This window comes from Parus major, chromosome 2 (assembly GCF_001522545.3).
Source record: "Parus major isolate Abel chromosome 2, Parus_major1.1, whole genome shotgun sequence".
NCBI lineage: Eukaryota > Metazoa > Chordata > Aves > Passeriformes > Paridae > Parus > Parus major.
The window spans coordinates 122,751,472-122,773,253 of NC_031769.1; the positions used below are offsets into that span (position 1 = coordinate 122,751,472).

Below are 21,782 nucleotides of genomic sequence, written 5' to 3' on the forward strand. Positions count from 1 at the left end.
AACCTGCTTTTGTTTCACTCAGAAGCTGCTGTGGACCTTACTCAGAAAAGAAGTTATCTGCCTGTGTGCAATATTAAAAAAAAATACAGGTAAAATCTCATTTAAATATCCTTTTTATATTCTTAATATAACTTAATATAACTTCATTGATCCCCACTGACTTATCATTAATTGAGAGCACAGCCAACAAGGCTATCACTAGGCTAATCTTAAACATTTTGAAGACTCTGAAGAAAAGTTGTCTTAAAACAATACAGATGTTACAAACTCTAGAGATATTTAGAAGTTAATTCTACCCCAAAATGGAAATGATTTTGTACAGTTTAAATAAAAAAAAGAATTCTAAATAGCTTGTAATTCTCAAAAATAATTTCCTCTATTATTACAGAACATATTATTAACATAAGGAAGAGCATCAAAATACTGTATTATTATTCTGTAATTTTATTTACATATAAGAATAAATTAATATATTCATATAAAACTTAATTTTTTTAAAAAAAGGGTGGAGTGGAAACAAGCACATCCTTAGGGTTAAGTACATTTCACTGTGCCTTGAACAAAAGCTGACTTGGTGCTCTCTTCAATTTGGGCACTTTGGAATGCATGACAGTAGATGGTTTCAGCATTTGCTAGCAAGAGAATGATTAGAATATAACTCTAAAAAAAAAATCACAGCTGATGGGCTTTTTAAAATACAAGTTGATTGTAGTATCATGTTCTCATAGTTCCCTGCAGTCTAACATCTCCTGTTTTGAAGTTTGAATGCTTAGGGCTTTGAGATTTGAGGTACCTGATCATACTGGTTGTATGAAAAACTTCTACTTTGGAATAAATTGCACATAAATTGCCTATTTTTTTATTTGATAATACAACTATCACTTAAATAGATACAGAACTCTTTTTCTTTTCTCATATTCAATATAATCTAGCAATTCTGATTCATACTTTTCTTACTTCCATAATATAATACTAAATACTATTATCAGCTCAAAAACACACAACCAACCAGCACCTGTGAAAACAAGTTGAAGGCCATATTTATAACTGACATCCTAGGAATTCCAATATGACATCATAAACACCACATGCATCTTTATGAACACAGAATGGTTTAACATCCATCCCCAGTTTGATGGTAAAATCAGTCTCCTAGCTCCACTGTTGTTTTGGATTTATTGTCAGTGGTAGGAGTTTGCAAAACCCAACGCACTTTTAACATAATCAGGTGAAAGCTCACCCAGTAGAAATAAAGAACATGCTTACATTTCCTCCATTTCCTTTGCAAAAAATACCTATTCAGGCTTAATGTTTTATTTAAGAAAATAATGGAACATAAATGGTTTGGTGAGGAATAACTACCTTAGAGGAAACTTTTAAGCAAATAGTAAGGTTATCAATCACTCTATTTCCAGGTTTAATCCTTCTGACTTTTGCAGCCCTGAAGAAGAAATGGCCTGAATATTTTGTTTCAGCTTTCTAAAGATGCTAACACGTACTCAGATCAAGTACGATGCTGGAGCCAGAATAAAGAAAAAAACCTGCAGGAAAGTAAGTTAAATTTTAAAACCAAGTTTGGCATGGAATATTACTGTTTATCTAAATAAAATATTTGCCATACAAAGCGAAATCCCTGTGAACCAGAAGAGACAGTGTAATAGACCTATGGTGGGTACATAAATAGAAATCTTTGAATGCAACTTAGAAAACAATAAAGACAGCAGCTGCAAACCCATCTGTCTCATCACAGCTGAGCAGTAAGAATGGTGCTAATAAGGTGAAGGTTAACTGAGAAGTAAAAGGCAAACCAAGACACTTCTGCACTCCTATTCCTCCTGTCCCACACACCCCCAAATTGTCTCTGTTAAGTGCAACACTCAGCTCCAGTTTCTAATTCATTACAACAAAGGTGTCCTCCAAAATAATTTTTCCTTCTTAGCAAGATGCACAAAGATTTTCACCCCTTTCCCATGAACAAGGGAAGAACCGCATGGGTCAGCAAATAAGCAGCTTCTGGAGCAAGAGGATAAATCTGAACAGGTTTAAACAATCATTAAAACTTCTTCCTGCTGGTGATGAATCAATTAACTGTCTCAGACTGAGCCAGAAACAAAATCGCTAAGGGAATAAATTCTCTGATTTTAATTCTTACAAAAAGCCTTTTTACATCTTGCTATGTAAAATCTGTCCTGTTGCGTTGGGAGGGAAGGAAACTTGGACTAGTGCCATCTCTTTGTTTTCTTTCCTTACGGAGAAGCTTGCTGGCTAGCAATGGTGCTTTTTTGGGGTTAGTTTTGGACCTTTTTTTTTTAGTGTCATGTTTTATTTAGCCTCTTTTGTACTCCAACTGAGGATAAATTTGGCTAATGCTAATACTATATCAAAAGCCATTGGGTTTGAGCTCTCTCTCTCCTTTTTGCACTCCATATGTTTGTGCAGAGAAACCTTCACAGTATTAAGGTATCTGACATGCTGTCAGACAAACAGCACTTTCAGAGAACAAGGAGTATTAAGGCCATAGTCAGTTTTTGTGATGACATGTAAAGGCTGCCTGTTGCATCCTGCACACAGAGAATTTGTCAAAGTAGGACAGAAATCCCTTGAATGGCCAGAGGCAACACCTTCTGGAAAGCACTCTAGTGTTTTCTGAGCAGGAGGCTCTGCAGCACCTCACCATCTGGCAGGAAATATGTGGCGCTGATGGCAGCATGTGTGTGCAGGAGGTGACCACATTGAATGAGACACAGTGACTGTGTTAAATGGATGACAAGGATACACAAGCAGAGGTATTTGGGTGACCCGTTCCTTTCTCGCAACAAAACCAGCCTACCAACATCCTATCTACCCATGGGTATGGACATTTAACACGAGGCTAACCTTTCTCTTCCTAGGAATGGGTTCATCGAAGAGAAGGTTGCTTGTTTCACCTTCATCAATACCATCATCTGGCTGGGAAGGTGTCCGAAAAGCTTTGAAGCTATCAGCTGACAGAGGTGGAGATGGGGTGGATGGGTTGGACTGGTCACTGGGAGCGTTCCAGCTCCAGTATCCACTGCTGCTGGTACTAGAAGGCACAAATCCTCCTTCTTTCCAAGATCCATTCAGGGATTCTGTCAAGAACAAGAAAAACTATTATTACAACAGTATCATTGTGATAGGGCTTAGGAGCTCTTTTTTCTAAGGTTTAGATGCCATGTTGATAATTAATCGCACATTCAGTAAAGGAAAGAGAAAGCATTGGATGTAGAGAGGACAACCATATCTAACCCACTGTACACAAATTATGTATTCCACACTTGATTTTCATTTGATTTAAAACAAACAAACAAACAAAAGCAGCAAAACAGTTTAAAGAAATGTTGCATTTGAAAAGATAACCTGTTCAGAAGCACAAACAGCAATAAACCGTCATATATTGCATGTGTGATTTAAGGAAAACATTTAAATTGACCTTTAAAGGTCCTTGCAAATGCAAACTATTTTATGATTCTAAATATATCCTAAACTTTCAACAGGAACACACAACTCTGGTGCGGTACCAAAGCAAGCTCCAAGCCTCTGTATGGCCAACAGGAGATCCACTGGGGAGGGGACATACACTCTGAGCCCCAGAACACTAAGCAGATCCACAAAAACATGACATTCTTCCCAGAGTAAAACACCAAAGAAAACCATAGTTACACTCTGTTTTCTTACAATCTCTCAATACAAACGCCTCTGCCTAATCTGAATCTCTGCATGAGGTGGTGTGTATCCCTTGGGAAATACAGGTGTACAGGCATCTGGTTTCAGAAGTGGAACACACAGACACTGGATCACCTCCACACACACTCGCTGGAGGAACTGCCACCTCAGTGGTGCAGCTCTCCTGACATTACATGGTAAGAAGACATTTGAACCCACAGCTTCACTCTGCAGCACCATGGGTGGGAGTAACAGCACTGCATGTGCAGTCTGAGGCACAGCTTGAGCCATGCTTCACATGCAGAGCTCCTCAGGCATTAAACACCCATCCCTAAAGGGCTCCTGGCAGCAGGGGAGTATGTAGGTCATGAGCTCAGCAAAGGCATGGCCCAAGCACATCCAGGGTGCAGCCACAGGCAGCTCTGCCAGAACCCTCAAGTTCTCACAGGGCTTGGGCAAATGCACAGGAACCGTTTAGGTGAGGCTTCTCCCTAACTCAGGCATCGGAAGCTTTTCCCAATGACACTGTAGGTCCTGAGTATTGTGCAATACCTGACTTTGGAGGTGGCAAGCAAATAACATCTTATCTGTTCATGAATCAATATTTAAGTGTGAGACAAGTCCTTTCAAGCCAGTGCCTGTCGTTAAAAGATCTGCAGAAGTCACTCCTTCATTCCTTCTCAATTTCTTACAGATAAATTTAACTACTGATATTGGCAAGAAAGTGAGCTATCAAAAGCTTACCCCCAAACCAATGAATTTTTGGGTTTTTTTTCTCCTAATTCAGTTGGTTTTGGACAAAATCCTTAAAGACTAACATCAGCTGCTCAAAAAATCCAGAACACAGTGCCGCCTTGAGTAGGCAGCAATACTGATTTACTGTTCAGGACCACACAGCATAAATGGAATTGATCCTCTCCCTCCACTCCTTCCACTTCCTCTTTGAAAAGGACATACATACACATTTCTGGTAGCTTCTAAGTTAACATATGAGAATGTCATTTTTTATCTCATGATTACAACCTTCATGTGACTGTAATGAAGGTGGGTTTTGTTTCTCTGAAATATTTGGTATTTCAGTCTTGCGTCAAAGCCAAAAAATACATCTGGGATCAACTTGTGACCTTAGCACAACTAAAAATTTCCATATTCTTCAGAATAACAAAGGAAAGGTCTTTCAATTACTACTTTCTGACACAGTTATGGTGGTACTTTGTATTCTCAGTGCTTACAGCTTCTCCTCACCTTTCTGAGAAAGAGATGTAAATCAAGAACATTTTTAAAGTAGCATCGAAAAAACTGAATGAGGTTGACAATAGGAAGAAACCAAACACCAGTTCTCATTCATACTAACAAATCTGTCAATGTAAAGAAGTTTAATATATAAATAAATGCAACATACTCTTATTTTGGGGCTCTTTTACATTGCTGGAGTTACGTGAAAGAGAACCAGACCAAATATTATTCAGTTGCAGAGAAACAAGGGCCAAACTCTGATCCAGTTCACATAGGTGATCATTCCCAGGAATTCCAGCATGGAACTGACTTTAATATTAACGTTAATGTTTTTTGGGTTTTTTTGGTTTTTTTTTTTTGCTTCTATGCAAAATTCCATTTGTTTTAACAAATGGTCCTTTAATTATACTGCTACTTATTGCCCTTTTTTGGAAAAGCATGTAGAAAAAAACTAATCACTAATACATTTGTTGCTTGTATTACTAGGATCAGAGCCAAGCCTTGCAACACCAAAAAAGCTTTAAATTATCAAGTCTTTAGACTTCTATTTAAGTCTTTAGTAAGGCTTGACTAAGGCAAAACTAAGATATTCAAGGAAAAGGTGCCCAAAACCAGTTTCAAAATCTTGCCTGTGACTACTGAAAACATGTGAATTACTTTTTCAGGCTAGTCTTCCCAGATTTTGGGAAACAAGCTGACAAGCTATATGAAAAAATATCAAAGAGCACTCCGTCTATGCTAAGAAATATCAAAGGCAGCTAAACAGCCACCATTTGCCAATTAGCAATTCATAAGTCTTGTTTGGAAGACCTTTCCAATCGACAGCTGCAGCTAACGTGCGCTACTGCTCCTGGCAAGTGTCACCTGCTCAGACTGTCTAAGGTGGCAGATACTGCTTCGCCCACAGCAGAGCAGCTCCCCAGGACAGGGATGCAGCAGGGGACACATATGTGCCTTGGCCACACCAAATCCCTGCCTGCCACATCAAGCACAGATCCATTTTCAGCTGTAGTTCTGTCTGTGAGCTGAGCAGCTGGAAAGCAGGTGTGCTTTTACCCTTCTGCTGACCTTTCCCAGGGGCTGGCAACATCCTGTCCTGAAGCGTGACAGTCACCAGGGATGTCACTGCCTGAGGTTTCCCAGGGCTCCTCAGAGCCGTGGCACTCCAATAAACACTTCTGGTTTTCAACACCAGAAAGCGCATGAACGAAGGTCATGGGCATTCATGGCCAGAATTCCAACTAAATGGATAAAACTTACATTTCCTGAAAATAAATGGAAAACCCACAGCATTGATATTTGCTATGAATCCCTTTAACTTTTTACAGTGAATCATGGCTGTTCCCATGAAGAAAAGCAAGTATTCTTCAATCTTCCAATTAATGATAGTAGGAGAGCATCTAGTGATTTTTTTAGCAGTTACAAGTGAGTAAGAAAAGTCTGTCATACAAACAATGCTGAGGTGCCCTAAAAAGGGTGTCCTAATTTAAATTATTCCTTAAAATAAAACACTCCTAAAAATTTATTGTAATTCTAGTCAATCTTGCATAGATCAATTATATTTCATTATCAATCTCTTCATTACCTGAAATTTTTTATACTTATTTTTATTTGTGTGTCTTCTGCTATACCATGAATGAAATAGTCTTTAAACAGATTATGGGTTTGATGAAAGATCATCAGAGAGTTACACACAGCACAGGAATTGGAGGTGCAGAGAGAAGCAGATCTCTTGCTGTATGGATTGTTACTGCAGGGCCTCTCAGCCAAGGGCTGTGATCTAGAAGTTCTTTGCCTTATTTTGGTTTTGGGTAAAATCTGATCTCATTTCCATGGAGTAGATGACAATAACTAACAACTGCTATCATGTTTCCTGGATATGGCACTCAGAACACGATTTAGAGGTGAACATGGTGGTGGTGCCAGCTTGATGGTTGGACTTGGTGATCTTAGAGGTCTTTCCCAATCCTAACTGTTCTACAATTCTACGACATTATGTATGCAAATGCAAACAAGTTCTTTGAAATATTAATGGTTTCAGTGAGGTCAAGAGACTTTTTGAAGTGCTCATATCCCATTTATGGAATGGGCATCTGGAGCAAAACTCAGTATGATCCCCAACATACCAGAAGACAGCCACTCACCGTTTGTTCTACACCATGGCCACAATTCCTGGAAACAAGTCCCCCAATAAAGGGCCCTGGCACCCCTTCCCACAGCCCCTGGCTCCAAAGGCTTACCGTTGGGTCGGACAGGAGGGCTGCGGACCAAAGGGCTGGTGGATAAACTGGTGAGTACCATGGCTGCTGTTACTTTATCCATGTCCAGTTCTTCTGAAGATTTCCTGAAACACAGTGAGTGGGAGGCAGGAAACACATCAACAAATACTGAATTTTTTTAGTGTTTTTTTTTTTTTCTTTTTGTTTTGTTTTTTGTTTTGTTTTTTTTTAATACCAGCCCAAATCCTAAGCCAGCACATTAACAAAAACAAGCTGCTGCACAGAGTTCTCCAAGCATTAGTTTTCTGGCAACCTGAGCATATCAAGAGGCTTCTACAAGCAAACTAACTCAGTGTAAATAGAAGTGGGAAAACAGAATACATCTTTGTATAAAATTTTCAGGATTACTGTGACTCTCTATAACTTTGACTTTGTTCCTTTTTTATTTTTAGAATTTCAGCTACTCATATTCTTAGAGCTAAATATGCTCTTAAGGTGGTTTTCATTTTCTTGGATGAAGACATAGAGATGCAAAATTACTGGCAACATTAACAACATACATTAGTCTCTGTAGGGTAAAGAAAAACTGTCAACTGGAACTAAGGGATGTCAATTCATTGTTTCTGCTTAACACTATTAACATTCCCATATTCTCCATAAGACTGATCATAATTTTTTCCTATATTTTTGGTAAGATTAAAACCCAAATATTTTAAGTAATTAGGGAACTGGCATAAAAACAATTCAGGAGGCGTAGAAGGGTAGGGGAGAGAAAGGGGAGAGGGAGAGAGAAGGTTATTTTGTGTGTGTGATGGGTGTCTGAACCAGCATGATGGCACAGGAGCCATTGCTGCCTCAGCCTAGTCTTGCTGGGAACCTGTGTAAGTCAGAGGAGAGGACATGGAGAATGGGTAAAAGGGAAAGCAGAGCAGCCAGCTTTCCAGGGAGAGGAAGAGAAGACTTGGACAATGGACAGGAACCAGGATTCAGTGATCCATTCCTCAAGGTGTCATGGGGATTTTTTAGGCAATGAAGGAAATTTTTTTTTGTCTGTAAAAATAATATTCTGTCTTTTTTACCCAAGAGTAACTCTCTGTCAATGTAAAATTTCTAAGGAGTCAATGCACCAAAATAAAACTACCAAACCCACTACATTTAGCAGACTTTTGCTTTCCATCCTTGTGGGTTGGAAATCCTTGTGGGATTTCCACCTTGTGGGTGGAATCAAAGCAGACAATTTTTTGAAAACGTTTGCTTTCAAACATATGACTGATCATCCAAAATCATCTTCTCAATTCCTAGAGATCAAGTGAATTTTGTTCTTACAAAAAGACACTTCCTCCCCCTGTATTCTGCTTTCTGGGTCTCTGGAGATGTCTCTGTGCCTTGCCAGGAGCTCTGCTGAACATATCAGGTTAAGTCTAATTTAAAGCCCAAGACAAGAAGTGGTCAGCTACCTGCTGTTTCCCATCAACTGTAAGTCACCAAGAGGAACAGGATGTGCTGGGTGCACTCCCTTTTCTGGAATCCTATCTCACCCATCAGGTGGAAGGTTCATTAACTGAAAGCTATACTACAGTCAAAGGCTCTTGATATTTTACTGAGCAAACCTTGAACTTGTCCATGAAATGGTTCACAGCTGCTTTCTGGCTGATGCAAGGAACCACACAGATGCTGATGAACACTCTCCCACACTACAAAACAGCTTAACTCTCACAACTGTCTTTTGCAACACATCAGTGCCTGGAACTGAAACACTGATAATGGTGCCTGCTGTGTTCTGATTATATCTGTAGAAAACCCTTCTCTCCCCCAGCCAAGGCTTTTACAAAGAGCACAGCAGCCATATGGTCATCATCAAGTACTGGAAAGGTCTTGGCTATCTGCTATAATCAGCTGAATCCTGAATCTGTCACCCATTAGCTCCTTGTGCCTGCAGAGGAGCGTTTCACTCAGAATGCCAAATTCCTCTGGGCTCAGAAGACCCTTCCTCAGGGCTGACAGGGAGATGGCTACACTTTCTCAAGACCAACATTGCCAGATGATTTTCCAATTAGCTGATATCCAGTATGAATATCTAGTTTCTGAGAAGGCTTTATGTGCTCTGTAGCTCACTCCTGCCAGACTACACCAACTGTCCCTCTGACTATCCAGTTGTGAATGAACCATTACTGTCTGTATTTCTGCAACATATGAGGACAAAATGAGCAAAAGTTCCTGGTAAGATGGAGAAGCCAATCCCTAGTGTTTGCAATTGGCCTTCCAACAAGGCTCTTCTGTGTGTGTGGCAACAGGACTAACATGTTCCCATACAGGCCTCTGCAGAGTTGCAAAATCACACTACAGCAGTTGTTGCAAGTGTTTGCCAAGTTGGTGTCAAGATGTTAGTCTAGAACAGGAGCTAATCCCAAAGTTTCCCCAAGGAGTTTATAATTAACTTCTTCTAGTTCTTCTGATGTTTTTTCTCTCCTCTACAATGATAAGCACTACTGTTTTGAAAACACAACCCTTGCTCCAAATAATTTTACAATATCCCAAAATTGTCAGCATTGGCATCTGTGCCTAAGGTGAAAATTCTCACAAGCAGGCAAAGAACAGGAATAGTTATGAGAATCCTTACTAGCCACGCTAAACCACACTCTTGCAATTACTGGAATCCTTTTTTCTTCCTGATCCAATTTAACAGGCTCACAGCCCAAGTAAAACAAACTTTGGACTTTTTCTCTGCCCATTTTGAATGACAGTCGTTTTTACTATTTATTGCTCCTCAAATGCATCCTGCAAACAAGAACACTCCACTCATACTTTCCAGCCACAAGAATTTTAGCTGCTACAAGTACTGGCTTACGTGACTCTGCTCCATTCTTACAGTTTGGCTCATAAATGTAAACACACATTTCATATATCGCTCAGCCAGCATTGCAGCAGCAGCCTTTAAGATACAGGCAAGGCATAAAACTGAAGACTGCAATCACTTAAGCCATCTGCATTTAGTCAGCATCACATGTGAGTGGATGCCTTAAGACTGTCCCAGTACTTTTGCACTTTCTCTGCTGGTAAGCTGAACCTGCACACAGCTGTTCAACGCTATTTGGAGTCAGAGGGGAAAATAATTTGTTTGTTACGCATCACTTGTTCCCAAAACAGTTATTCACCATTGCTAAGGCGATATTCTGTGGACTGAAATCATAAGCCCTGATGTTACTGTTATTAGGTGTAACGAAATTTAAATCAGTTGTAAGATCATCTACTACATCAACTATTAAGATTTCTTTTTTTCTCTAACCTCACATCCCAGTCTCCAAATGTCATCTCCCAACTTTTGTATGGATGTATTTGTGTCAGTCCAGTCTGCATTTGAGAACCAAGCAGTTTTGGATCCTTTCTTTCCAAGTGTTTGTAAATCCAAACACACAAAATAGCCAAATTACAATGATTCAGCTGAGATGTCAGCAGTAGAAGTTACAGCTCTACAGTTGGAGGAAGACCTTTTACCAAATCCCAGTTGTCATTGTTTCAAGTCTCCCTACTTCCTCAGCAGGGAGAGTGGTTTCACTGGATCGCTGCAATTAAAAGCTTGGCAATTAAAAGTGGCCTTTTCTTTAACAGTCAAGGCCAATCAGATTACACTTACTCTTGATCAACCCTTTCTTTGATTTTGCTGATGAATTTATTGCCTTTTTGATAATAATTTATCAATGTTAACCAACCATCACAGTCTCCCCAGTCACAGCTCTTTACAAGGAAAGGTTGGGTTTAAACTCCAAAGATGAGAAAAAGAAGGTCCAAGACACATCCGAAGATAGGCAAGTGTTCCAAATCAATGCAACATCCAATCTCCTACTCTCCCATTTCCTCTGCCAGCTCCTGGCCACTGCTACCTTCAAACTCCCTACTAAGTATTATTCCCATCTTAGCACACCTATAGGATAGTCCTATTTTTCTTCTGTTTTTGAAGACTTGCTCTCAAATAAATCTTTAGAAATACAAATTTTATTCTAGTTTTTAAGTCTTGAGACTACTCTTGATTACTTGCCTGGTTTAGATCAAAAAGCCTGCAGTCCTTCCTCTTGGAAAGATGGGATTTTAAATCAGTACTTTACCCAAGCATATTTTAAGGGTACTGGAGAATATTCTCCAGAGCAGAGCAAAGTGGTAGTGGTAGTTTTGATAAAATTGACCCTAATGTAGAACACAACCAAGTTTACTGGAAGCAAAGAAAAAAAAATTAATTTTCCCTGCTCACAACTCCAAAACTTTCAGTTAGTTAGTTCCCTGACCAGAAACCTCTGACCCCAGTGCAGCAAGGCTAAAAGCAATGAGGCACTGGTTCACTGTGTTGAAAGGGCTCTCCTACACTCCAGGGCTGCCTCAGCACAGCCTGACTGTGGGCCAGGCAGTGTTTCCTCACCAGGGCTCCACTCCCATCAAACAAGAGGAAAAGCAGCATCCTGCAGCTGGCAGGACCAGGCTGCAAGGCAGTAGAAACTGCAACAACCACAAGAAGAGCCCCAGGGAGGGGAAAGGGAATGATATGTGCAATAACTTCAAGTTATTGCAAGTAGCACAACAAGGACGTTGGCTATAAAAGTTGATGGCCACAGAACCAACCTTCTTCTCTAGAATCACATACCCCTGCTTTCCAGCATTGTTGAGCCTGCCTTTCCTTATCCTGCTTTATAAACAATGACCATCTGAAGCCCATAGGCCCTAAACATTCAGATTCACTAAAAGGCTTACATTTTCTTTTGTTTTAGCATAGTCAAGTGTTTATCTGTTTCTTACTGCTAACCTCACTTGAGGGGCATAATAATAATAAGAAAGTAACTAGGATTGATAAGAAGAGAAGCAATAAGGCACAAAAAGGCTATTATTCCATGTTAACTGTGTACTGTCCTCCACCCAAAATTCAGCTTATGAGTGGTTCACAAAACACTTGGGTCTTTTGTAAGAAGTACCATATAAATATGTGTGCATTAATAACCTATAACTGGGACAAAATAACACCATATTTAAATTGCTCTCTCTCTCCCATACTTACATGTGCTAAATTCTCATAAAGATACCTCTGAAACCTGAGTCTGATCACTTGACTATAGCCATATCACACAGGTAATGTCATACTGAGCACTGCATCAATACTGATAAACGTGTTGTTAGAAGCTTTTGATACCAAAATATGATTCAGCATATAATAAAGCATTGTAATCAGTGTACTAGTAATAACAGAAGCACACTTTAGGAGTAAAAATCCTAAACTACATTTTACAGGTAAAATAAAAATATTTTCATTTTCTTCAATTCATCATTAAAGGCAAAAACATCTTGATGAAGAACCAGCAAGAAAATCCATGCACATGGCTGTGACTCCATCTATCTAAAGTAACTACAGCCACTCTTCTACAATCTGTAAAAATCTACATCATGCTACAAAGTATTCTTAGTCCATACAATATCTTGCATTTACCATAATACTTGGTTACCATCTAACAACTCAAAATACTGACAGCACAGATAAATTACCTTACTTCTTGCTCTTGTGTTTGGTTGCTCACTTGCCAAATTACTCACTTGCCAAACACAAAACCAAAAATTACAGAGAGAATGATCCATACAAATAGTCCAAGGTCTTCAGCATTCTTTAGTAAAGCCATTACTTTCACAATAAAGGAAAAAGCAAAGGGAAATATTTCCAAATATTATATTAAATCAGCATAGTCATATATCATAGAATGATATATCTCAGAGAACATTGAGAGCATTACTATTTACACATTTAAAAAGAGAACTGGTGTTTGATATTTAAAAGAGAGATATAATAAGAATGCACTAATTACAAGTTAGGGATTTCTGTCTTTGCTCATTATGTCAAACATAAAATTAACATTTTCCACACTAACTTTATATTTGCAGACTAATTCATATGCAGAATGAAGGGTCTTTCTTTGTTTCTGCTGTCCTTTTTATACACAGGCAAATTTTTTTTATATTGACAGTGACAAGAACTCATTAAAAAAATAATACAAATATAGGAATTTTTCTTCTAAAAAAACATATATAACTGAACTTCTCAAGGGAAAAAAAAGAAAAATGCATAAAAGACTACCTCAAAGTTCTTCGTCTCCTCTCGGCCAAGCTAACATTTTGTGATTCAGGTATTCAAAGGGCCTTTGGAAGTCTGGCTGGTGTGTTAGAACCTGAGAGCACTTGACAGAATCCTCAGTAACTGAGACGTTGACTTTCTATTTGGACTGTAATAGCTTAAAGACAATAAAAAGTCTCTGCACATCAGTCCTAAGAGATGAAGGGAGACAGTCACAGAGTGGTTCTCAGCATCCTGGAGTAGAAAATACAGTTTAACAGAACTGAAGTGGTGTGTAACACAGGCAGGTTTCTCAGTCTTTTATTTGAACTGGCATCTAGCACTGCTCCACTAAGAATAGGCCTGCTTTCACAAATATGTGTTTCTCTATCATCTCCATTTTCACTAAAACCACTACAACATGACAGAAGAGAATCCGTTCATTTTTACAACTATTTTGTCAATGTAGATATCCAAGAAACTGCACTATTTGGTTCCAAAGGTTGGCTGATGTACCCTCCGACACACAGGGCTCTCCTTTGTCTCTCTCCCTCTGCTGCTCCTCAGGCTAGATGGCTTCTCAAGCCAGGTGTGTCCCCAGGAGCACTTGGAGCACCATTTCTAGTGCCCTCTCCTCCCTGCAGAGGTACAATCCAGTGATGATACCCTGGCTGCCATGGAGGCTACCACCACACCAGGCCTCTCCAGGAATGCTGGCAGAGCTGCACCAGCAATAAAAAGGATGTCAAATTTACTGTGATTTCTGTTGTCTGAGGCAAACACTTCCCATGGACATGCTCTGCTCCTGCTGCCCCCTCTGCAGTCCAGTGGCAGGAATAGCTTCTTTGCCTGCTAAGGCTCCCCAGAAAAGTTTGCTTAAGTTTTGCAAAGCAGATGGAAAATGCCTTTTTCATAGAAACCTTTTTATTACTGCTTTTTGAGCAACTTCCTTAAAGATAACTGAAACTTCAAACATATCCATATGGAAACAGGACTGAACTCTAGATCTTACAATCTGATTTACAAAATATGGGATACAGTGTGCTGGGAGTAGGGAGGGAAAGGATGGGTAGCAAAACACTGCTCTCATTATTGGCTGGTGATAAGATCTCCAGTTCTAAATGCTCTGCATAAACGGGAACAGTGAGGCAAGCCAAATTCCACCCTGGGAGATAAGATACAGTTTACAGGAACAATTTACTCTATATATTGAAAAAATTGATCCAATGAATAATTTTTACTTTTCAAACAGCTGCAACCTATCAGGAAAACTTATCTGGTGAAGAGCCCTTCAGGCAATGACTGAAGTTGAAGTAAGAATATGACACAGAAGTTGTCTGCTTCAATACCGAGCAATCAAATAAAGGGTAATTTCTTGATAGATTATGAGTACAAAGCAAAAATTAAATTAAGAAACGAATAACAGAACCCTGATGAGAATGGTTATCCTTTATGGTCATCCACAAATCTTAAGGATTTTTGGGGAAGATTTTCTGTTCCATTTTTTCTACTTTAAAGGCCACTTGCTGATGCAACAAATAACTGTCTGTAAACCAAGTCTCAATAGTGCCCTGAAGCAACAGACCAGTTATTCCAAATTTTATGCAAAATATTCATGTTCCATCCCTTTCCTGCCTGTGCCTTATGCTACTGTTTTAGTTTGTTCACAGGTACATCCCCATTCATAAATGAGATCACTTTGACAGGGCACTGCTTACAGAAAGAAACCTTCACACTTCTGATGCTTTCCTCAGGAAAAGGAGCTGGACCACTTGCTCAATGCAATACAAATTACTACACTGAACTTGAAAAAAGATGGAAAAATAACAAAACAAAAATTCTATAAATCTTCCTTAATTTTTGAGAACAATGATTAGCTGAAGATACTCTTACAGCAGATGCTACAGGAACTTTGTCTTTCCCAAAGTAAGAGAAAATGCAAGGTTAAAAATCCTTCACTTTTCCTTCTTTCCCCTTTATCTATTGCACACAGCATGATTCCCACACTGTATGAATTCCTAATATATCCCAAAATATGTTTTATAATATTACTGCATAAATACAGTCCTAATGCATATACATGGGTAATTTGTTTAGCACAATTTGTCTCTAAAAAGTTGCTGAAAGTCAAGTTTAAAATAATATTAACTTTTTTTCTGCCACAGTAAAGTATATTTTTTTTCTAATAAAATACACATTGACGAAACACTTGAAAAAACCTGAAAGTCCTCATCTCACCAAATCAAAGAGCCACAGGCATGTTCTGTTGCTACATATATCTGCTAATGTGAACAAGATGGCAAGCACTTTGCTGAAATCAAGTCAGTCTCAAAAATGACCCAAGGGTCAGTTTCTGTTTATTGTTAATATTTACATGTCATTCTTTCTGCACTTCCCAATTATTTGGAAATAATTAATTTTTATTTTTCTTCAAGCAAGAAGCAAAGAGAATTTTAAATAAAAAGCCACTGACTCTGGACAAATTTTGGACAATGCCAGCACTGCTGAAAGAGATATGGAGACTCAAGGCAAGAAACACTTCTGAGAAGATCCTCTGCTTCCAGCCAAAGTGAGATTGTATACCCCAAAGAGTGGAACCATTAAGCAATTGTTTCTATGGTATGCACGAGTCAAAAGGTCACGGCACCGCAAACAGTCTTCCAGTTTGCTGTTGCAGCCATTCAGGAGACATGCACTATAGTTCACCTCACAACTGGCTGGATTTCTGTCCTTCTCCATCCATTAGAAACCTGCTTCAGAACAAGGAAGGAACAGAGTGAGCTCATCTTGCCCTCTCCAGTCCCAACTTCCTTTCATCTCTAGTCCTTGTACCAGTTCTGCAGGGCTACACAGACTACAGTACCTGTGATAGCCAATTCAAAGCTATTTTCTGTATGCACACATTCATGGAAAGCATCCAGGTACACCTCTCAGATGGATTCTCTTCCCATTTCCCTGATCATCCTACAAGTCTGTGTTAATTTCTTGTTAATAAGAAAGAGTACATCCATCATGAGCAAAGCTGCTCCAAGTGCTGTTAACATGGTCACATCATCATCTTCTACAAGAACACTGTTATTTCTCTGTTCCTGTTGGAATCTATGATTTGACTCACAAGGATAGTTCAGTCACCTGTAAGTAACACTAGAACCCCATTGCTGTTCTCTTCATCATTGCTTGTTTACAACTAATGAAGTTGGAATTATTTGGTGCTAATGAACTCTTTTGTTTTGAACAGTGATGAAAATGTTTCCTTCTAAATATAGTAGCATACACAACTGACATTTATCTTTACATCCAGCTCAATTATAAGCCAGTTTTTAATGCTTCTCCTTTCTCAGTTTTCTCAGGAAAGATTGAGATAGCAGCACATCCAGATACTTTTCAGATAGAGCAGTAGGGTGTATGGTACAAATATCAGTAACACTCTCATACATTATATGCGTCACTCTACAGTAACACATATTGGCCCACTTGGGCCAGTACCCTGAAGCCAACACAGACTGTGTGAAAGGAAGATGCAATACGGACATTCCCACACTGATGTATCATCCTGTCCTCGTGATCTACAAATTTCCTTACATTCTGTGACCAGATTAAAAAAGCACAAAAAGAACATTCTAGATATTTCAACACACCTTCTATTAGCTATGGCTCTTCTTTTGTCAGCTATACTCTTCTTCATTTTCTCCATTCTCTGTACATTGTCCTCCTGTCTTGATTTCAGTCATGTTCCAGGGCAGGGAGAAGAGAAATCTAGTTACATTATTCAGGAGACAAACAGTACCTTGTAGCATGTTTGATTTAGTTACTTCTGCAACTTTTCTGTTGTTTTCAAGCTACCACACATAGACAGCAGAAGCTCCAAACTCATCATTACTTTATTTGCTATGACATCACCTCCTATCAATTGCCTTTTTGATAGGAGCAGATCCATTTCTTTACATCAAGCTCCTTACATGTTTATCAAGCCACAGTTCAGGATACTGAACCCCAATGCTGAGACATGAAGGAGTTTCAGAATGGAAATGTCTCAGTCAGCCAGAGATCTGACTGATGTACTTTATAGCAACCCACAGTTCCTCCAAATTACACACAAGAGATACAAAGTGAAGCCCCCAAGGCTATTCCAGTGTCAAGAAACTGCCTTTGCCAATTTTATGCCATGATGACTCAAGAGACAAGCTGATGTTCTGACAATGCACTGGCAATGTGTTGAAGAGCTAAAGAAGGCCTGAGTCCTTCTGTTTTAGGAAAGAGAGTGCTAGATAACAGACTGAAATAGATACCACCACATTAAAAATACATTGTGCGGTAAGCACCAACATCTTGTACACACTCTACACCATATAAACTTCATTAGAGTGACACAGTTTACCACTAGGTCTTTCAGATTTTTCAGATAGGCTGCTTTTTTTTTTTTTTTTAACCTCACAATTACAGATGAGAGGTTTCTGTTGTTTCCTTAGCACCTGAAATTTCAGCTGGATATTTTGAATTATCACCACCAGATAATCTCCAAGCCTAACCAATACAGTGTTTTTAACAAGGGCATCTGACTGAAACAATTATAGCACAAAGACATCTCTCCACTGAACCATCTCTTATAAAGAAGAAATATATTAAATCAAATATCCATCTTTCTTCTTACTTTTTAAACAACTCGTCATACCATTCAAAGGTCCAAAACAACTTAATTTCTTCCAAAGGAGCCAAATACAACCTTGTAGATAGCCATCTCCTCATCCCATGAGTTAAACTTTTGCTGAACAGATAAGAGCTAAAGATACGTTAAAAATTATGGATATGAAAACATACTATAAAACAAGAAGATTTTAGTAGATGAATGGACAGTAAGGAAATGCCACAGAAGATTCTGGGCAAAGTAGGACCTATCAGGCATGAGCCAAAAGTGCCTGACATCCATGTTAAAGCATCACTAGGGTTGCCAGCTTTCGGTGGCTGACCAAGCCATCTGCACAGTTGGTGTGTGGAGAAGTTGGGGCTTTCAAAGAGCACTGTCACCTGCATGTACACTTTACAGCATGTGCATGTGACTGTCAAAGAAATCCCAGGCAGGAATAACTGCACCAAAATTTATTTATTTATGCACAGCACAGTAATATCAACAAGAAAATGAGAAAGTATGAACCATCTATCTAATCTAGACAGCAGCCAGTGCTCACTGATAACAGGTATGAGACTCCATGACCATACATATTTTTTTACCACTCAACTATTGCACTGAAGATGCTCTTCCTTAACAACCCCACTGAAGATGAGTTTAAAATAATCTCATGTAGAAGGCCCCTCCTTAGTCTGTAAACAATTAAAATTGTTTCTTTATTTCCCAGCTCAGGATGTTCTCTCAGGGTACAGTTTTCTAACTGATAGATGTTTGCAAGGAGCAGTGGTGACAGATTACTCTTAGCTTTTTTTTTCCAGTCATGTAGTATTGTTAAGTGTACAGCATCCTAAATAATGAGTTAAAAACCTCAACAACAGGTCTAGAGCTTTGCTTTTAAACTGTACCATGGATACCAGTCCTAGTGTGAGAAGGGATGTTTCACACATAGATCTGGTGATGTTGCAGCTGGGAATGATCATTCTTCCTGCAAGAACATGAACTGATAATGTTTGTCATGGCAGGAAAAACAGTACCACACACCATTACTTTGCATTACACTGCACTCAGGCCATCAAGCAAGATGCCACAGTTCACTTAAACTATGTGACATTATAGTATCTATATCAGACCTTCTGATCTACCTTAAATTAAATAAGCATTTTACCTTTTACCCCCCTACCACCATTTAAAGTAGACTTTTTCACTTATAAACCAAAAACCAGTAGTATGAGTGATGATTTGTGATAATTATGGATACACAGTGGTTTCTTTTCAAAGCTAGGAGGAAGTCACTTAGTCCCTAACAAAATTTCTGGGCTCTGGTCTCTTTGAGGGAAGTGAAAGCATTGCTCTTTTAGAGAGAGATGGCAATGGAAAAAAAAAAAAAAAGTTTTATCACAGAATGAGCTGGGTTGGAAGGGACCCTAAAGATCATCTAGTTCTAACACCCTTGCTGTGGGCAGGGACATCTTTCACTAGACCAGGTTCCTCAGAGCTATGCTGGTTATGTTTTTAAAACACACACAACAATCCTCATGGAACAAACTGGACCTGAAGTTAGAATCTGACCTTGTAACTGAGACAACTGCAATACAACAATACCAAATCATCAAAAAATACAGGTTGCACAGTCAAGCAGAGACACAGTTTGAGAGTATGGGAAGGCTGATATTCAGTAACTTGTGATATACGAAACACCTTCTGAAGTGGTAGAGGATACGGAAAAATCTAGAGGCAGCAATTACCACATATGGTTCTACTGGGATAACAGGAGATTAGGGCAAAACTAGTCTGAAAATTATTGCCTTCCCTGTCATTTGTTTCCAAGCAGTTCACCTATGATCTGTAATTATAGAAAATAACCAAAAAACATATTTACATTTAGAGTGAAATAAAGGCAGAGCTTCATGAACAATCTGGAGATAAGAAAATAAACATGGATTAAGAAATCCTATGAAACTTATTTTTGATAATTGGAAGCGTACCAGATGGTCAATTTAGACAGAACAAAACTAAAGGGAAGTATCAGGAATATTTATAAGTACTCCTGATCTAAATGTTTTTCCAAGATGCTTTTAACATTAAACATTCATTGTGCTATAAAGTATGTTTGCTCTACGAGCCCAGGGCTTTTTGTTGTGTTTTTATTTGCTTTTTAATTACTTGAATGCTTTGTATTGAAAAGAATGAAACCACTGACATAATACGTGCTAGCTGAAAAATTCATCTAGTTAAACTCTGCTGTCGTCTTTAGTGTTCTTGTTCTGAATTCAGCCTTTTTTTCATTACAAGAAACTATGAAAACTGTGGCCTGCAGGCATCAAAGGGAAATTGAGAATACACCGCCCAGCCTCTGTTTAGTACTAGGTCCAGCTTGCCCCTCAGTTTGCTCTGCTAGATAGAAACACCTCCTTGGTAATGAACGTATTTGTGTTGGAAGCTGTTTATAAAGCCACACTACAACAATGCTGTACAGATTCAGTTGCTGAGTATGTTCTTGTAGTCTTCAAATCAGGTAGCAAAATCCGCTCACCACTTTTTTTTTCATTATTATTTTTGTCTAGGAAAACACTGCTCTCACAATCATGAGTGATAATTACCATGAGATAAAACAGCCAATCACTTTTTGTGGGTCAGGTATTACGCTCATGTTATCCATTCTCAGACTTCGGTAAAGTTACTCCTGCTGCTGAGAGAAGTACAACAACAATCTAATAGTCACCGAAAGAAATTGCACTAAAATTTATCTTCATTAACATCTTCACCACTTTCCATACTGTCTTATACAAGCAGTATTCTGTATTAAACTACAGATTCATGTTGTAAAACCTACCAAAGTCCTACTCAAATGTCCATGTTACAGTTGATATTACAAACCTTATTTCTGTTTCCATCTACCAAAGACAACACAGACTTTAATGACAAAAAGGTATTGTCTTCCATTGTAGAATTAAATTCTCTTCTTCCTCTCAGAAAAGAAATGGACTCTTTTCCACTATTAGTCAACAAAGTACAGCATTCTCCATATTTTTTTTTCTTTCTTTTCTATTTTCATACAATTTGCAATGGCCTAATGGTCTAGTTTCTTTGTCTTTGGATCACAAATGTAGAAGTGGCTAAGCATGTGGAATGTTCCACACTTATAGTCAGAGAGGCATTGACATTTAAACATTTAGCTAAAATTATTTAAGAAATTCTCTCCATATGAAACAACAGCACCTCTTTCTTCAGAATGGAGTCTCAGAGAAGCACTGTTCTTAGTTTATTCTTAAAATTATACCCACTAGAAACAAAGGCTTGGAAAGCTGGGAGAACAGCAAATGCAGCCACATCTCACTCTGCACACTGTCAGGCAGACTATCCACAGTTTTCATAAATTCAAACATCCTTGCCCCTCAGCCCCTCTGTGATACTCTGCTCCAGTCTTTCTACACTCCATTTTCTTCCTGACACCATACTTCACATAGCATGCCTGTCTTTTCCAACAACCATCAAAGAATTTCAGGGAGAATAAAAACCCCACAATTTAATGAAAATTCTAAGCTTAAGGCAAATAAAGACATTAACAAATAAATAAATCTTTTCATAAAACAGACAAAAAGCTTTAGCACGTGAGCAGCTAACAGTCAGGTTTTGGTGCCTGATATGCTTTCATCAAGTCCTCTCTGCAGTCCTGGACAACCACAGTCTCCTTGCTGCTCTCTGGGGAGCCCTCAGTTAGAGTGCTAGCTACTTCGGACAAAAGAGACATGGTTGTCATGGGGTAGCTTTACCTTTAAAGCAAAGCTGAGGAAAGAGGGGAAGTTAGAAGTGCTGATGGCTGATGGGAGTTCTTCCTCCTGACCAATTATCAGTCATTTCCAAGAACTGACAGCAGTTTAGGCCATTGAAAAGTGGGATCAACTTGTGAACCCTACCTTAAAGTGTAAAACCA

At 38.8% G+C, this 21,782-nt stretch overlaps 1 protein-coding gene across 2 annotated transcripts in view; it reads right to left on the minus strand.

Annotated features, from left to right (window-relative positions):
• Nucleotides 1-21,782, minus strand: part of ZNF704 (zinc finger protein 704) — a 79,459-nt gene that overhangs the window by 26,034 nt on the left and 31,643 nt on the right. For both annotated transcript variants that reach the window (XM_015618290.2, XM_015618291.3), the window contains exons 2-3: nucleotides 7,161-7,264; nucleotides 2,878-3,110 (exon numbers count right to left, since the gene is read on the minus strand). In XM_015618290.2, coding sequence (XP_015473776.1) covers nucleotides 2,878-3,110; nucleotides 7,161-7,264 — 337 coding nt within the window. The remainder of the gene's footprint in view (nucleotides 1-2,877; nucleotides 3,111-7,160; nucleotides 7,265-21,782) is intronic.